The sequence below is a fragment of the Pseudophryne corroboree genome, chromosome 2 (assembly GCF_028390025.1).
Source record: "Pseudophryne corroboree isolate aPseCor3 chromosome 2, aPseCor3.hap2, whole genome shotgun sequence".
Classification (NCBI taxonomy): domain Eukaryota; kingdom Metazoa; phylum Chordata; class Amphibia; order Anura; family Myobatrachidae; genus Pseudophryne; species Pseudophryne corroboree.
In genome coordinates, this window is record NC_086445.1 from 911,053,466 (window position 1) to 911,070,053 (window position 16,588).

At 44.8% G+C, this 16,588-nt stretch overlaps 1 protein-coding gene across 1 annotated transcript in view; it reads left to right on the forward strand.

Moving 5' to 3' along the window:
- The first annotated feature begins 9,756 nt into the window (after positions 1–9,756).
- Positions 9,757–16,588, forward strand: part of SERPINF2 (serpin family F member 2) — a 33,624-nt gene continuing 26,792 nt past the window's right edge. The window contains exons 1-2 of the mRNA XM_063956108.1: positions 9,757–9,793; positions 11,804–11,864. Of these exons, the coding sequence (XP_063812178.1) occupies positions 11,808–11,864 (57 nt within the window). The 5' untranslated portion in view covers positions 9,757–9,793; positions 11,804–11,807. The remainder of the gene's footprint in view (positions 9,794–11,803; positions 11,865–16,588) is intronic.

The window sequence follows — 16,588 nt, forward strand, 5'->3', positions numbered from 1 at the left end:
CCATCGTATTTGGAAGAAATACGTCTCTTGGTGTGAGAGTAGAAAATATTCTGTGGTGGAATTCCATCTAGGATGTTTCCTTCTGTTCCTGCAAGCAGGAGTGGATGTGGGCCTACGTCTGGGCTCCATAAAAGTCCAGATTTTGGCCTTGTCCATTTCCTTTCAGAAACAATTGGCTTCTCTTGCTGAGGTTCAGAAGTTCTTGAAAGGCGTTCTGCACATCCAACCTCCCTCCCACGGCACCTTGGGATCTCGATGTGGTGCTGCAGTTCCTCCAATCGGACTGGTTTGAGCCGTTGCAGGAGGTGGATGTAAAATTTCTTACGTGGAAGACCATCACACTGTTGGCCTTGGCTTCAGCAAGATGTGTGTCGGAGCTGGGGGCTTTATCTCACAAGAGTCCCTATTTAATTTTCCACAAGGACATAGCTGAACTCAGAACTCGTCAGCAATATCTTCCTACGGTGGTGTCTGCGTTTCATATCAACCAACCTATTGTGGTCCCGGTTGTCACCAACAGCTCTGCTACTTCAAGCCTTTGGATGTTGTGAGGGCTTTGAAGGTGTATGTGAAAAGAACAGCTCATCACAGAAAGACGGAGTCACTGTTTGTTCTTTATGATCCCAAAAAGATTGGGTGTCCTGCTTCAAAGCAGTCTATTGCACGCTAGATCAGACTTACTATCCAGCATGCTTATTCCACGGCATGTTTTCCATGTCCAAAATCTGTACAGGCCCACTCTACTAGGTCGGTGGGTTCTTCCTGGGCGGCTGGCCGGGGTGTCTCGGCTTTACAGCTCTGCCAAGCAAATACGTTTTCATATAACCATACCTCCCAACTGTCCCAATTTTCACGGGACAGTCCCGTTTTTTGGGGACTATACCGCTGTCCCACTCGCGGGCCGCAGTGTTCCGTGGTGGTGTGATGCAGTTGGGAGGCTCCTGCACTCGCTGCTCTGCTTAGCAGAGCAGCGGTAAATAGACGCTGTGCGCATGCGCACAGTGTTTATTCAGTGCAGACAGATGGAGAGAGGGCATGCCAGCAGCTCACAGAGCGCTGGGCATGCCCCCTCAGTGACGAAACCAGGGGCATGGCTCATGATAATGGGCCCTCCCGCGAAGCCACGCCCCCTTTCATAGGCCATGCCCCCTTTTCAGGAGCACGGCTTTGTCGCGCGTGTGTTCCTCTTCACAGGCGGACAAAGTTGGGAGGTAGATATAACAACAAATTCCTAACAGGCCACTTTAAAAGGAAAACCAAATTAAAAGCGTGTGATGCACAGGACTTTATGTTGACTTTCTGGAGAATCACCCACATGCTGTTTTCTGCTGCACATATCACAAATTGAAAAGAGGCCTAATATAAACTTGTATTCAATTCTCTGTGATAATTGGCGGCGCACATCATAGCAGAATCTGATATGCTTACATCAACAACTGTAACTGCTTTCTCTGTAGGGTGTTCAGAAAAACTGATGATGTTTGTTGCAAAGTGCTACTCTTCTGATAGCGCTCACATCTGAATAACCCCCTTTACGTCACTGTTGTCAAATGATCTTAACAATGAGATTAGAACCTATCATTAAATTGTCATTTGAATGGGCAGTCTTCAGCATACAGTAAGTGAATGGGTGCAGTGTACACGGCAACCCCTGTATTTCATTATGCATGTTAGCTCCTTGGTACAGGAGGTTTAGGAGTCTATTTACTAAGCCTCAGATGGAGATAAAGTGGCCGGAGATAAAGTACCAGCCAATCACCTTCTAACTGTCATTTTTCAAACCCAGCCTATGACATGGCAGTTGTGAGCTGATTGGCTGGTCCTTTATCTCCGTCCAAGGCTTAATAAATAGACCCCTGAGTCTTTACGTTTAATGATGGTTAGGATATGGTGGGGGCTGGGGTAAATCGAGGCATGATAAAGCTAATACTGGTAATTTCTACATTTCCTAAATGATTTATTTCCACAGCGGATCTCTGGCTCTGTGAGACAAAGGAAATTACAACAGAAGTGTTTCAGCAACCTTTGGACTGTTTGTACACAATTAACATCAGTGTTTCTTTTGCGGAGTACACTGCTCCACAGGGAATAACATCGGGGTGCAGAGTAGGATCTTGTTCCGAGGCACCAACAGGCTCAAAGCTTTGACTGTTCCCAAGATGCATAGCGCCGCCTCCTCTATAACTCTGCCTCCGTGCACAGGAGCTCAGTTTTGTAGTTGTTGCCATGCAGTAAGCAGGCATACAACAGGTGGGCTGCTACAGCAGCCCTGAGAAGAGCTTTTCTAAGCGAAGACAGAAGACTTTTAGGGCTGCAGCAGTGATAGATGTCAGTCTGACATCTCCTGCTGCAGCTCCATCACCTCCCTCAGCGGCGCTGTATACTCCCGCGCCCTTGTTGCCGGATACTTACAGCGGTGGCTCCGGTTCGCTCCAAGTTAGTCACACACTCGCCGAAGTTTTCCTGGATCACGTGGTCAGGGTGGTGGTAAGTGGGTCCCCTAGGAGGGTCCCGCTGAAATCGCAGTACGACGCGGCCGGTGGGAGGCGGGCCGCGTGCGCTGGCGTGGACACTGTGGTCGGGCAGGGACTCCACTAAACCACCAGGGCAAGGGCACAGGTCGGTTTTTCTTCATAAAAAAACGTTTTTATTACAGCCTATAGTACCAGTGGTGAGGTCCAGCAGGGGGATAAGGCTTGGACCTGTAGCCCCTCCCTCAGCCCCAGTGCACCATTTACAGTAATGTTCCCGCCCTGGAGCTGCATATATCTCTCCCCTTCACTCCCAGTCAGTGTTTGGGCGCCATTACACAGAGCAGCACTGTTCCTGGGACTATTTGGGCAAATCCTCCTTTGTAAAGCCGCCTGCACGTCAGCGCTGTGCATTTTACAAGACACTTAAGTATTCTACATGTCTGTTGACAGTGTTAGTTAAGAAACAGTGCATTTGGTCAGGGTTATATAGTACAAGTACCCTGTGATATACATCCAGTCTTTACTGTGCATTGATATATGCATTGATATATCTACTAATTATATAGCTATTCTGAGTATTACTTTGTATTGCTAGTCCAGTGCAGTTTTATTGCATGCTATAATTTCTGCATTGTACATTGTGACCATATGTGTGTGCATGTAGCTGCTGTGTGACCTCCATTTCGTGTGTCTCACTCAGATTGCTATCCCTATTTTCTTTGACCTGAGGGGGCTCAGTGCGTCAGGTTTATTATCTGATATAGGCGTCTCACAAGATATACTCATTGTGTATTTTTCTTTGTGATTTTTGGTCACCATATACCTCTCGAATTCCCTGTTGCGGAGTATATAAGCTACACAGGGGGTGCTTGTCAGGTATATTGCTGCTGATATTGTACTGTGTTGCCGGAGATTGCGCTTTCAGATATGTCGGCTACAGGGGGCAACAGAGGTGGAGCTGATCCCACAGTGTGTGGAGGTGACGCTGCAGGCAAGTTTGAGGAAAACTTGGCAGCAGAGATTTCAGGTTCTAGGGGTTCCCTACCCCGCAGTGGAATAGTGGCAAAGGGGGTTCAAAATGACCCACCTTGGGCTACATTTTCCTCATTACTAACTACGCTTGTAACAAAATGTACGCCCCCCTATGGGACCTCCTGTGCCAGTACAACAGATTATGGTCCGTACAGTTAATCCGCCCTGGGCAGATCAAATCTCCAATCAGTTACAGCAACTAAACCAGTCGCTGACTAAAAAGAAATCTGACTCTCGCCCGCCTAAGACCAAGGGGTCATCTAAATGAAATGTGCCATTACTTCCTCACAGTCTACCACTGTCCCAGACACTTCATCTGATGAGGATGGTGTCTATACTGACCCCTCAGATTCTGATCCTGATAGTTCTGATTGGGAGGCTGGTTCACAGGTAGATGTTCCTGACTTGTTGGAGGCGATCAGGATGATTCTTCAGATCACTGATGACGCAGAGCCTGATGCCGTTCCTAAGAAACCGGACAGGTTCAAACATAAGAAAGTGGTTAAACAAGTTTTACCTCACTCTGACCACTTAGTGGACATACGTCAGGAATTCTTGGAAACTCCAGGTAAGAAATTCACACCTCACAAGAAGATGCTGGCTCGCTATCCTCTTGCTTCGGAGCTAAGTAAAAACTGGGAGACTCCCCCGCCAGTGGATTCGCAGGTGGTGTAGTTGGTAGTATCCTCAGCTCTGCCTGTGACTACTGTCACATCCCTGAAGGAACCAACGGATAAGCATGTGGAGGGTTGTTTAAAGGCAATTTACACCCTCACTGGTGCTGCGCATAGACCCACTATTGCAGCGACTTGGGCTGCAGAGGCCATTGAGGCGTAGGCCCAGGAGTTGGAGGAAGAGTTGGCTTCCAATGCTTCTGATCACGCTAGACAATGCCTGTCGTATATTGTCACAGCTTCTCATTATGTGAAGGAGGCGGCCGGTATTCTGGCGGCCAAGGATTCTACTACATCTATCCTGGCTCGCCGGATTCTTTGGTTGCGGTCATGGTCCGTAGATCTGAACTCCAAGAAAACCCTGGAGGTGCTCCCTTTTAAGGGAAACATTCTTTTTTTAGAAGACCTCAACAAGATAGTGGCTGACTTAGCTTCTGCTAAAACGGCATGTCTGCCTAGTGCTGCTCCTTCAGCGCCGAAGGCCAAGAGTACTTCCTCTCGTTCCTTTCGTCCTCCAGGAAAAGCAAAAGGTCAGGTGTGCCCGAAACACATTCACACTTCCAAACCTGCTATGCCCAAACCCAAACGGGCCTGGGCTGCCCGTCAGCCTTCTACCAAAACTGACAAGCCTGCCGCATGGGGGATCCCAGGGTGGGGGGGCAGACTTCTAGGGTTTACCCAGGAATGGTTGAAGACCACTTCTGATGCCTGGGTACGGGAAGTCGTCACTCGAGGTTACGCCGTATACTTCATGAAACATCCCCCTCATCGGTTTTGCCTATCAGACCTTTTGTCGGACCCAGTGAAGGCAATCACCTTTCAGTCAGTGGTACAATCCCTCCTGGACACAGGAGTGGTAGTACAAGTGCCTCTGGCTCATAGGGGCAAGGGATACTATTCACCGCTGTTCCTAGTCCCCAAACCGAATGGGTCCTCCCGACCTCAACCTCAAGTCCTTGAACAAATTTGTCAGGGTTTCCAAGTTTCATATGGAAACCCTTCGCTCTATTTTTCTGGCCTTGGATCCTGGGGATTATATGGTCTCCGTGGACATACAGGATGCTTACCTGCATATTCCCATTGCAATGTCGCATCAGCAGTACCTGAGGTTTGCGGTTGGCAACCTCCATTATCAATTTTGGGCGTAACATTTTGGTTTGACCGGAGTCAAGGGGTAAGGATCCTACCGTATCTGGACGACTTGTTGATCCTGGCAAATTCCCCAGAAGTTCTTCTACGCCACGGGTGGCTCATCAACTGGAAGATATCTTCCCTGGTCCCTGCGCAGAGCATGGTGCACCCACAGCCAGCAGTTGTTCTTGTCTCAGGAGAAGGCCCTGAAGCTTCAGCACAAGATTCGATACTACCTGTCTCGTCCACAAGTGTCAATACATTTGGCGATGCAAGTGCTAGGTCTCATGGTGTCGGCTTTCGACATGATGGAGTACGGTCAATTCTATTCACGCCCTCTGCAGAAACTGATTCTGGCCAAATAGGACGGACTGCCTCACCGGATCGGGTCTCACATGATCTCCTTGTCTCCGTAGGTCCGTCTGTCACTAAGCTGGTGGCAGCAGGACCGACGTTTGAGCGGGGGTCGTCCCTTCTGGATCTCCAACTGGCTCCTTCTGATGACGGATGCCAGTCTGAGAGGTTGGGGCGTGGTGTTGGATCAACACTCCCTTCAGGGTCGGTGGACCAAGGAGGAGTCTTGCCTCCCGATAAACATTCTGGAACTGCGGGTGGTGTTCAACGAGCTGAACCTGACCCAGCATTTAATTCAGAACAGACCGGTTCAGGTACAGTCGGACAAAGCCACCACGGTAGAGTACATAAATCATCAAGGCGGCGCTCTAAGCCGCATGGCAATGAGGGAAGTATCAAGGATTCTTCAATGGGTGGAACGCCATCTGCCAGCCATATCGGCAGTGTTCATTCCGGGGGTCCTCAACTGGGAAGCGGACTTTCTCAGTCGTCAGGACGTACACACCAGAAAGTGGAGCCTCCATCCAGAAGTATTTCAACTCCTCGGTGGACAAGTGGGGCACTCCAGATGTAGATCTGATGGTGTCTCAACACAACCACAAGGTTCCGGTCTTCGGAGCAAGAACAAGGGATCTTCAAGCAGCGTTCGTGGACGCATTGGCAATCCCGTGGAACTTTTGGTTGCCATATGTGTTCCCTCCAGTGTCTCTACTGCCCAGAGTGATAAGGAAGTTCAAACAAGAAGGAGGCATACTACTTCTGATTGCTCCCGTGTGGCCCAGATGGCATTGGTTCTCAGACCTCCAGGGCCTCTCGTTAGAGCGTCCCCTTCTACTTCCACAATGACCAGACCTCCTCATTCAGGGCCCTTGTGTCTACCAGGATTTGTCCTGACTGACTTTGACGGCGTGTCTCTTGAAGCTTCCGTACTGAGGGCAAAAGGTTTTTCAGGGGCGGTCATTCAAACTATGTTGAAGGCCCGTAAGCTGGCTTCTGCCCGGATTTACTATAGGGTCTGGAATTCTTACTTTGCTTGGTGCGCAAATAACAATCATGACGCTTACAAGCTTAGTACAGCCAAACTTTTGGCTTTTCTACAGCAAGGCCTGGACTTAGGTCTTCGTCTGGCCTCCCTCAAGGTTTTTATTTCTGCCTTGTCAGTATGGTTTCAGAGAAAATTGCATCTCTGCCTGATGTTCATACCTTCACTCAGGGTGTGTTGCACATTCAGCCTCCTTATGTCCCACCTGTGGCCCCTTGGGATTTGTCGGTGGTTTTGGAGACCTTGCAAGACTCTCCATTTGAACCTCTTTCATCCGCAGATCTTAAGTGGCTTTCCCTTAAGGTCTTTTTTCTGCTAGCCATTGCTTTTCCTAGATGCATTTCAGACTTGGGTGCCTTGTCCTGTAAGTCCTCCTATCTGATTTTTCACCGTGATCGGGCAGTTCTTAGAACACAACCTGGTTACCTACCTAAGGTGGTGTCTTCCTTCCACCTTAACCAGGAGATTGTGGTTCCTGCCTTTGATTCTCCGGAGTTGTCTTCCGGAGAGCGCTCTTTGGATGTGGTACGGGCTCTCCGTATCTATGTGAAGAGAACTGCTTTCATTCGGAAGTCTGAATCTCTCTTCGTACTGTTTGGTTTTCATAAACGTGTATGGCCTGCTAATAAGCAGACCTTGCCAAGGTGGATTAGAATGGTGATTGCACATGCTTATGTGCAGGCTGGTCTTCCAGCTCCTGCTACCATTAAGACCCATTCTACTCGGTCTGTTGGACCTTCTTGGGCGGCCCGCCGTGGTGCGACCCTTGAACAATTGTGCAAGGCAGCTACGTGGTCCTCAGTGAACACATTCCTAAGGTTCTACGCCTTCAATACTTCCGCCTCCCAGGATGCTTCCTTTGGACGCCGTGTTCTTGTGCCCACTACAGTGCGTCCCCTCCCATAATTAACTGCTTTAGGACATCCCCGATGTTATTGCCTGTGGAGCCCAGTGTACCCCGCAGCAGAAAACTAGATTTATGGTAAGAACTTACCGTAGTTAAATCCCTTTCTGCGAGGTACACTGGGCTCCACAGGGCGCCCACCCTGACGCACTTAGCTTCTTTGGGTTGGTATGGCATTAGCCGCTGACACCCTATTCTGTCGTGAGTGTGTGGTGCATGTGGCTACTAATGGTTGTCATCTCTTTTACCTGCTACTGCATTGGACTGGTTAACAAAAACTGAGCTCCTGTGGCGGGGTTATAGAGGAGGCGGCGCTATGCATCTTGGGAACAGTCAAAGCTTTGAGCCTGTTGGTGCCTCGGATCAAGATCCTACTCTACAATCCGATGTTATTTCCTGTGGAGCCCAGTGTACCTCGCAGAAAGAGATTTAACAACGGTAAAGTCTTACCATAGATCTCGTTTTTCTCTGCTGAGCTGAATAAAACTCTGGCACATCTTATGCTGGGCATACACTGTCAGATGCAGCCGACCAATTATCGTATCTAGAAGACATGCTGGATGCTTTTGCATGTCCGACAGACCGATAATTACTGATCAGTCGTGGCAATACACTGTTCGATTACTGACCCAATCTATTAATTATCGGTTGATCGTATTGATAATTGGACGGTGTATTCCCAGCATAAGGGGTGAAGTTGTTAAGATTGGGATTGAAAAAGACTTTTGTGAATCCGAGTTTGTTTAATTATGAAAATACCAACAAAACCTGGAAGTAGCGGAGCAGGTAACACCTGTCTTAGAATTAGGAAAGGTTTCCCATAGGTACTCATACAGCTTCTTAACCATTGGCAACTATGATCCAGACAGAGACCTGGATTTAAATTTTCTGCTCCCAGAGATGACATTTGTTATGCAGGAATACATACTATATTCCGGCAGTCAGGATGCCGACGGTCACATGAACAACTGCAGCATCCCCACATTGAAGATCCCGACATCAGAGGGCGGTAAGTATTTCTACCCCCCTTCCTGTCCTCTACCTTAACCCTTCATGGGTGGAAGCTAAGGCTAACCCTCCCCCCCCCCTCCCTCCCCCCAGTGCAAAATCCTAACCCCTGACCCTATCCCCCACCCAGATAATCACCCGGGATGTTGGTCGCCACCGTTCTCCTGGGTGATCAGGATTCCAGCATTGGTCACATGACCGGTGGCATCCCAACAGCCGGGATGCTAATCACATCCCATTATGCAAGCTCACCGCAAAACACTACTAGGGGAAGGAGATCTGTAAGGACTTGTCCTTAATAATCACTGAGGATGATGGACTTTATAATTTTGAAGTGTGAGGGCTCAGTAAAAAGTAAAAATCTGTGTGTCTAATACAGTGGTTCCCAAACACAGTCCTCAAGGCCCCCTAACTGTCCAGGATTTAAGTAAATCCATGCTTGTCCACAGGTGACCTAATTAGTACAGTACCTCAGTCAGTTTGATTTAAACATCTGTGCTGAGCCATGGATAGCTTTAAAACCAGGACTGTTGGGATGCCTTGAGGACTGTGTTTCGGAACCTCTGGATAAAGGATCCCCTTAGGCAGGCATGTATATCATCAGTCCAGGCATCAGTCATGGTTTATGTATGTACAGCAATACACAATAGTAATGTTACCACAACCTAACAGGAAGGATAATAATCTGATCATGAAACAATAAACAAAGAAATCAGGAGATTTAAAAATAGATTATATTTTTCTGACAAAATACATTAAAGTCTACTTAACTATAGTATTCTGAAGGCATCAGCAATCCCTAGCATAACAGCCGCAGTCTGGCCGCCTGCAAGAAATGCAGTGATTAATGGGATTTTGCTGCTGCAGAAGTGTCAGAGCCATTTCACCTGGATTGGTCTGTACTTATTAATAATAAGACAAAGCTATGCTGTAGCACTGTGTGTCTGTACTGCTGGGTGCTTAGCTGATTGCAAAGCTCAATATTTGTTGTAAACCTCAAATAGTGGATGTGGAAACATCGTCCAGTGACCTCATGAATGGGCTGAGCTTGTGTTTAAGTCCAGAGAGCCCTCAGTTCATCCTTTTTCCTGTGAGTGATTCTGCAGACCCCGCAGGGCATCAGAGGCAGGTGGGTGATGGGTCATTTGGGAGTTTCAGGCAGCTCCAAGGAATTGTAACTGTGCTAAAAACCTTTCATTTTTTTTTCTCTTCTAAGCTAATTTATAATATTGGGCTGGATGGATGATGCTTCAACTAACCTGTAAATAAATGGGCGTAGTTTGTCGCAGAGCCGGCCATAGGTATAGGCAAACTAGGCAATTGCCTAGGGCATTTGATATGCCTAGGGGCATCAGCAGCTTCTGCTGATTAAAATGATATGCGGCATGCCTATATTCTGTGTGCAGCATTTCATATGCAGATACAGCCACAGTCTCACACAGTATATATGCATGCTGCATACCATTTTAATCAGTAGAAGCTGCTTGTGCATCCTAGCCACATAGCAATGCAAATAAGATACATTTTGATTAAAAAAAAGGTGCCAGTCGTTAGCATTGAGGTAAGATTTATGAGAACACATCTGTATCCAAGCAGAGGCAGAGGTCACAGTGTTAGTTGCAGTGTGATTGCTGTGTGCAGTAGTGTTCGGAATATGTGTAAGGGGCACTGTGTGTGTCATTATGTGTATAAGGGCATTAATAATGTGCAGCATATGTGTAAAAGGGTACTACTGTATGTGTGTCTTTATGTGTATAGGGACACTATTAATGTGCAGCAAATGTGTAGGGGGCACTATGTGTGTCATTATGTGTATAAGGGCATTAATAATGTGCGGCATATGTGTAAGGGACATTATGTGTAAAAGGGCATTAATAAAGGTTGTCATAATGTGTAAGGCACATTATGTTTATAAGGACATTAATAATGTGTCTCATATGTGTAAGGGGCATTACTGTGTGGAATTATATGTATAAATGCATTACTAATGTGTGGCATTAGGTGTATAAGGTGCTCTACTATGTGGTGTTGCATATAGAAAAGGCACTACTGTGTTGTCTAATGTGAATAAAGAGCAATAGGGTGTGGTGTAATGTGAATAAGGAGCAATTCAGTGTGATGTAATGTGAGTAAGAGGCTCTACTGTGAGGAGTAACGTTTATAAAATTAAAGTGGGATGTAATATGAATTATGGACACTATCGCAAGATCAAATGTGAATAAAGTTGCAGTACTGTGGCGTAATTGGAATTGGGGTTACTATTGTGTGGCCATGCCCCATGCCAGCAAAAACACACCCATTTTTGGGCTGTGCGCCAAATGTGCAAACTGTTCCTATTTAAAATATAGGGGTACAAACACTAAACTAAGGACTGCTATGGGTGAGGGGTGATGGTGCTGGGAAAGAGGTGCAAGGCCAGAGGTGGAACCAGCGGTGGTGCTAGGGGGCACCAGCCAAAATCTTGCCTAGGGCATCATATTGGTTAGGGCCGGCTCTGGTTTGTCGTTAACGCTCCTTTCTAGGGACTGATGCCCCCTTCAACTTGGGTTTAACCCATAACTTCCCAAACTGTGTCCTCAAGGCACCTTAATGCTGGGCATACACTGTACAATTATCCTGCAGATAATCTGCCAGATCTGACTGGTTGGAAAGAAAATCTAGGAATGGATGAGAGCAAATGACAATAGAACATTTGCTCCCAAACACTGGAAAACGGACAAACCCTGTTGTTCAGACAAATTGGTTGCATCATGGATTTAACAAATTTGTATGAACAACAGTTTTTGTCCATTTTCCAGTATTTAGGAGCAAGTGGTCGATTGTCATTTGCTCTCATCCATTACCAGATTTTAATTCCAACCTGCCAGATCTGGCAGATTTTGTCAGATAATTGTACAGTGTATGCCCAACATTACAGTCCAGATTTTAAGGATATCCATACTTAGGCACAGGTGTATTAATTAATATCTCAGTCAATTGGATTGTACCTGGGCTTCTTGAGAACAGAGTTTGGGAAACCCTGGTTTAACCAAATAATGCAAAGACCTTACTGTGTACTGTAGAATGATCAGCAATAATTACAGGGGTGTAAGATTTATATTGTTTTCATATGGCTTCACATTGGTTATCTATAGTTGTATTCTATGCTGCATTCCTCCATATAACAGAAAATCTCTTCTTTTAGTAGAATGGATACAGCGGTGTTCTGTATCATTGTTTTGGCTGGCGTTTGCTGTTCATCAGCTGTAAGTATATATTTATGTTGGTACTCATCTCATGTTATATACCGCATATATACAGTAAGTACATATTAACTGACATTAAAACAGGCGCACAACATAAAGATAATACAGGTTGAGTATCCCTTATCCAAAATGCTTGGGACCAGAGGTATTTTGGATATGGGATTTTTCCGTATTTTGGAATAATTGCATACCATAATGAGCTATCATGGTGATGGGACCCAAGTCTAAGCACAGAATGCATTTATGTTACATATACACCTTATACACACAGCCTGAAGGTAATTGTAGCTAATATTTTTTATAACTTTGTGCATTAAACAAAGTGTGTGTACATTCACACAATTCATTTATGTTCCATATACACCTTATACACACAGCCTGAAGGTCATTTAATACAGTATTATTAATAACTTTGTGTATTAAACATAGTTTGTGTACATTGAGCCATCAAAAAACAAAGGTTTCACTATCTCACTCTCACACAAAAAAGTCTGTAATTCGGAATATTCTGTATATCGGAATATTTGGATATGGGATACTCAACCTGTATAACGTATTGCAATCCACTATATTCTATGGAAATTGTGATTGTTCTTTCTTTCTTTCTTTCTTTCTTTCTTTCTTTCTTTCTTTCTTTCTTTCTTTCTTTCTTTCTTTCTTTCTTTCTTTCTTTCTTCCAATCACTATGCAGGATATTTGGTAGTGAAATGTTGTATATTTTTGCTTGCACCCCACTGTGAAAGCCAGAAATAAGTAAGGTTTTATCAATCACAATAAGCATAAATGTGCGCGGCACTGACTGAACCTCACAACCTCAAATGCCTTTTATTTATTGTAGCTAGGAGTTATGGCACGCTTGTCTGCATTGCCATTCAAAAGTGTCCCACAGCATATGTAGAATAAGCAATGTATGATTAGAAAAATCCAGGAAACATGACCTGTTGGGAGTACTTGAGAACTGGAATTGAAAACTATTGTCCTATACCTTTTGGAAATATTTTCAATAGATTGTCATCAACACAAAAAAATAGATTGGAATATTATTATACCATATATTGTGATGGGGGGGAGGGGAATTCCCACTTTTTGTGTGTATGTTTCCAGTCTAATTCTGTCTTCACAGATTTGTTACCTTTGGCACAAAGTCCTTTCGTAAAGTTTGACCATTTTTTGCTTGTATGTGATTGATTTGGTTAATGATAATCTGAGAGTACAGTTTGAATGTGGTTCTATGTATTTACATTGCATCTATAAACGTCAGCTTGTATTTCGCAGCAGGCATGCGACCCTCTCTGTAATTATCCAGTAGGCTTCATGATGAATGCAAATATTAGAGTGTTTCCCAGAAAATGAGCTGAAACACCAGAGACTGAAGGGCACTGATACGAGAGACCAGTTCAGGCTAGCTTTCTAAGCAAATACTTCAAAATAAACTGCAAAAAAAAAAACCCTCAGATTGTTTTTGAAACTTCATCCTAAAATAAGGGATCCAGGAATAATTGGTTCATCCTAAAATAAGGGATCCAGGAATAATTGGTTCTTAATATCTCTATTATACAATAATCGATCCCCATTAATACTTTAATGATGGAGGTGGCGCCTCTTTAGCACATGCGCAGTGAGACACTGAATAAGTTTAATGCCACATGAGCCCTGACTAAGGGTGTGGCAGCAGAATCCAATGGCAATCTTGCCTACATTTCCCATCATATTATTTGCATTTTAAATATGCCTCTTAAAAAAAAAAAAAAAAAATAGGAATAGTTAACAAAAAGGCAAAATACTGTAGATCAATTGTATTGTGTAATTATAAAAAAAATCAGGGACATTTCCAATTTGTAAAACCTGGATCTACCACTTAATAGCTACAGTATGCATTACTGGCAATGGTAGCTACTGAATAACAAGTATTCATTACTAGTCATATAAGGATATTCTAGTTGGAGTGCCTCCGTAAATCAAGGTAGGAAAGTAGTATAAGTCTGCCTAGATCAGTGATTTTCAACCTTTTTCAACTCGCGGCACACCGATAAGATTTTAAAATTGCCAAGGCACACCATCAGTGCGCCACGGGAAAAAAAACACATTGGCCCCACAGTAATTAAACAGACGGGATGCCGCTGTCGGTATACTGACAGCCAACATCCCCTTTGTCGGTAAAACATATCTATTCCTTAATAATGCCACACACTTCTCCCCCAGTAATTCCACCACACACTGTACCCCCAGTAATTTCACACACTGCCCCCCATGATAATTCCACTCACTGCCCCCAATAATAATTGCTGCTGTCCACATCCCTCCCCCCCCCCCCCCCCAGTGATTCCAAACATTGCTTACATAAATATTTTTTTTATTTTTAATATAAAACCTACAGCTGTAACACTGAGATGGCAGCATGGATGGAGGAGCAGCAATGGCCAGTGAACGGACGGGCACTCCAGGCAGGAATGCGACTTGGAGTGGCCAGTGGGCGCGCGAGCGGGCACTCCAGGCAGGAATGAGACATGGCGTGCGTGACCTATGAGTCACGCACACTGCACATCGCTGCCAGAGCCGGCTATTGATTGCGGTGGGCAGCGGGTCTCTGGCTGGCAGGCGGCAACAGATCTCTCTGGCGGGCGGCAGAGGGGAGCATCTCTGGCTGGCTGCGGCACACCTAGAGACCGCTTGCGGCACACTAGTGTGCCACGGCACAGCGGTTGAAAATCGGCCTAGATAAATGTACAACATACCATTGGTGCAGTGCCACACTGGTTATACACTTATTGTTACCCTATAAGGCATTCTCTTCTGTTAACCTTTACCAGCCAATCCCTATAGGAAGCCATGAACAGCATTTAAAGCATGCTGGGGTTGTAGAGCCTTTAAGAAATAACTATGTTCTCTTGTTTTTGTAAGATAAATTTATGAAGCATTATCTAAGCAGAGTATGTTAAACAGCATAATAACCTTATACACCATTCTTGCTTATAATCCTGTTGGCTGTGGATAATGGACATGTGATCAGGGCCATCTTAACATATAGGCACACATGGCAGCTGCCCAGGGCATCACAATTCTAGGGGCCTTTGAGCAGGGGGCAGGTGGTGGTCACACAATCAGAGCAACAAGACACCATTTTCTACCTATTCACTGCCTGCAGCAAGACAGTGAAGGCTGTCAGCATGTTAATTGGTGGATGGCTGGAGCAATCCACCATAGTGCTGACAGCCATTTATTGTATGGAAACATGAGGAGAGATGATGCAGGAAGGGCCTACAATGATGAGCTGAGGAGAAAATGGCAGTGGGTAGAGAAGGCAAAACTTTTTTTAAGTATATAAGCGAAAGGAGAAAAGCAAAAGGCAGAATAATAAAACTAAAGACAGAGACTTGTTGAGGGAAACAATGTAATAGCAGATCATCTTAATAATTATTTTTGCTCAGTATTCATTACTGAAAGAGAGGGAAAGGGGCCACAGTTAAGTTGCAGGGATATTCAGGAAAATTAAACAAGTACATTTACAGCGGAGAAGGTCCTAACCAGAGGCAGAACTCTGGGAGGCAATGGAGTCATCTGCCGCCGGGCTCCTGCACTGAAGGGGGGCACCTCTCCTCCCATTCTGTGACACCATTGAATTAAGTTAATTGATATCTGTCGCTGTCTTTTCAGTGGCCGACTTCCTCACTGGTCCCTGCACCTTACAAATCACGCCCTCTTTATTATACTGAATATATACATTTTACAAGTATCACACCCAGGATTAGAAACCACAACCTATTACACAGGAAGCAGACACCTTACTGATGAAGCTGTTTGCTCCTATATAGGAAATATGAGAATTTTAAATATATATTATGAAGATACTTCTCTGACAATTACACTTAACTTCATATAGTTAGAATTCTCATTCTTCCTGTACAGGAGCAAATAGCTCCATCAGTAAAGTGTCTGCTGTCAGTGTAACAGGTCATGGGTTGTAATCCTGTGAATGACTGCTACGAAATGTGTGATTTTAAATAAAAGACAATTAAATGTATAAATACAGTATATACATTTTTTTCAGAGCACTCCATACACACACACACACACACACACACACACACACACACACACCCACACACACACACACACACATACACACACACACACACACACACACATACACACACACACATACATACATACATACATACATACATACATACATATATACATATATACATACATACATATATACTTATATTTATCTCAATATAGGAAATAGGGGGGCACCAATATTTATCTTGCCTCCGGGCAACTGTGACGAACTTACGCCACTGGTCCTAACAGAACTCTCAAAGCTGAAAGTGGACAAATAAATGGGGCCAGATGGGATACATACAAGGATACTAAAAGAACTTAAAGAGGTGCTCGTAGCACCATTAACAGAATTATTCAACAAGTCATTAGCTACAGGAGTAATTCCAGAGAACTGGAAAAGAGCGACCGTAGTCTCACTGCACAAAAGTGTAAGCAAGGAAGAGGCAAATAACTACAGATCAGTGAGTCTTACATAAGCAGTAGGGAAATTGATACACACTCTTAAAATAAAGAGTTGTATATTATCTCAAATCCAGCAATTTACAGGATCCCAAACAGCATGGATACACTGGGGGGAGATCATGTCAAACAAATCTTATTAACTTTTTTGACTGTGTGACTAAAGTGATGGATAAAGGTGGAGCTGTGGATATAGCTTA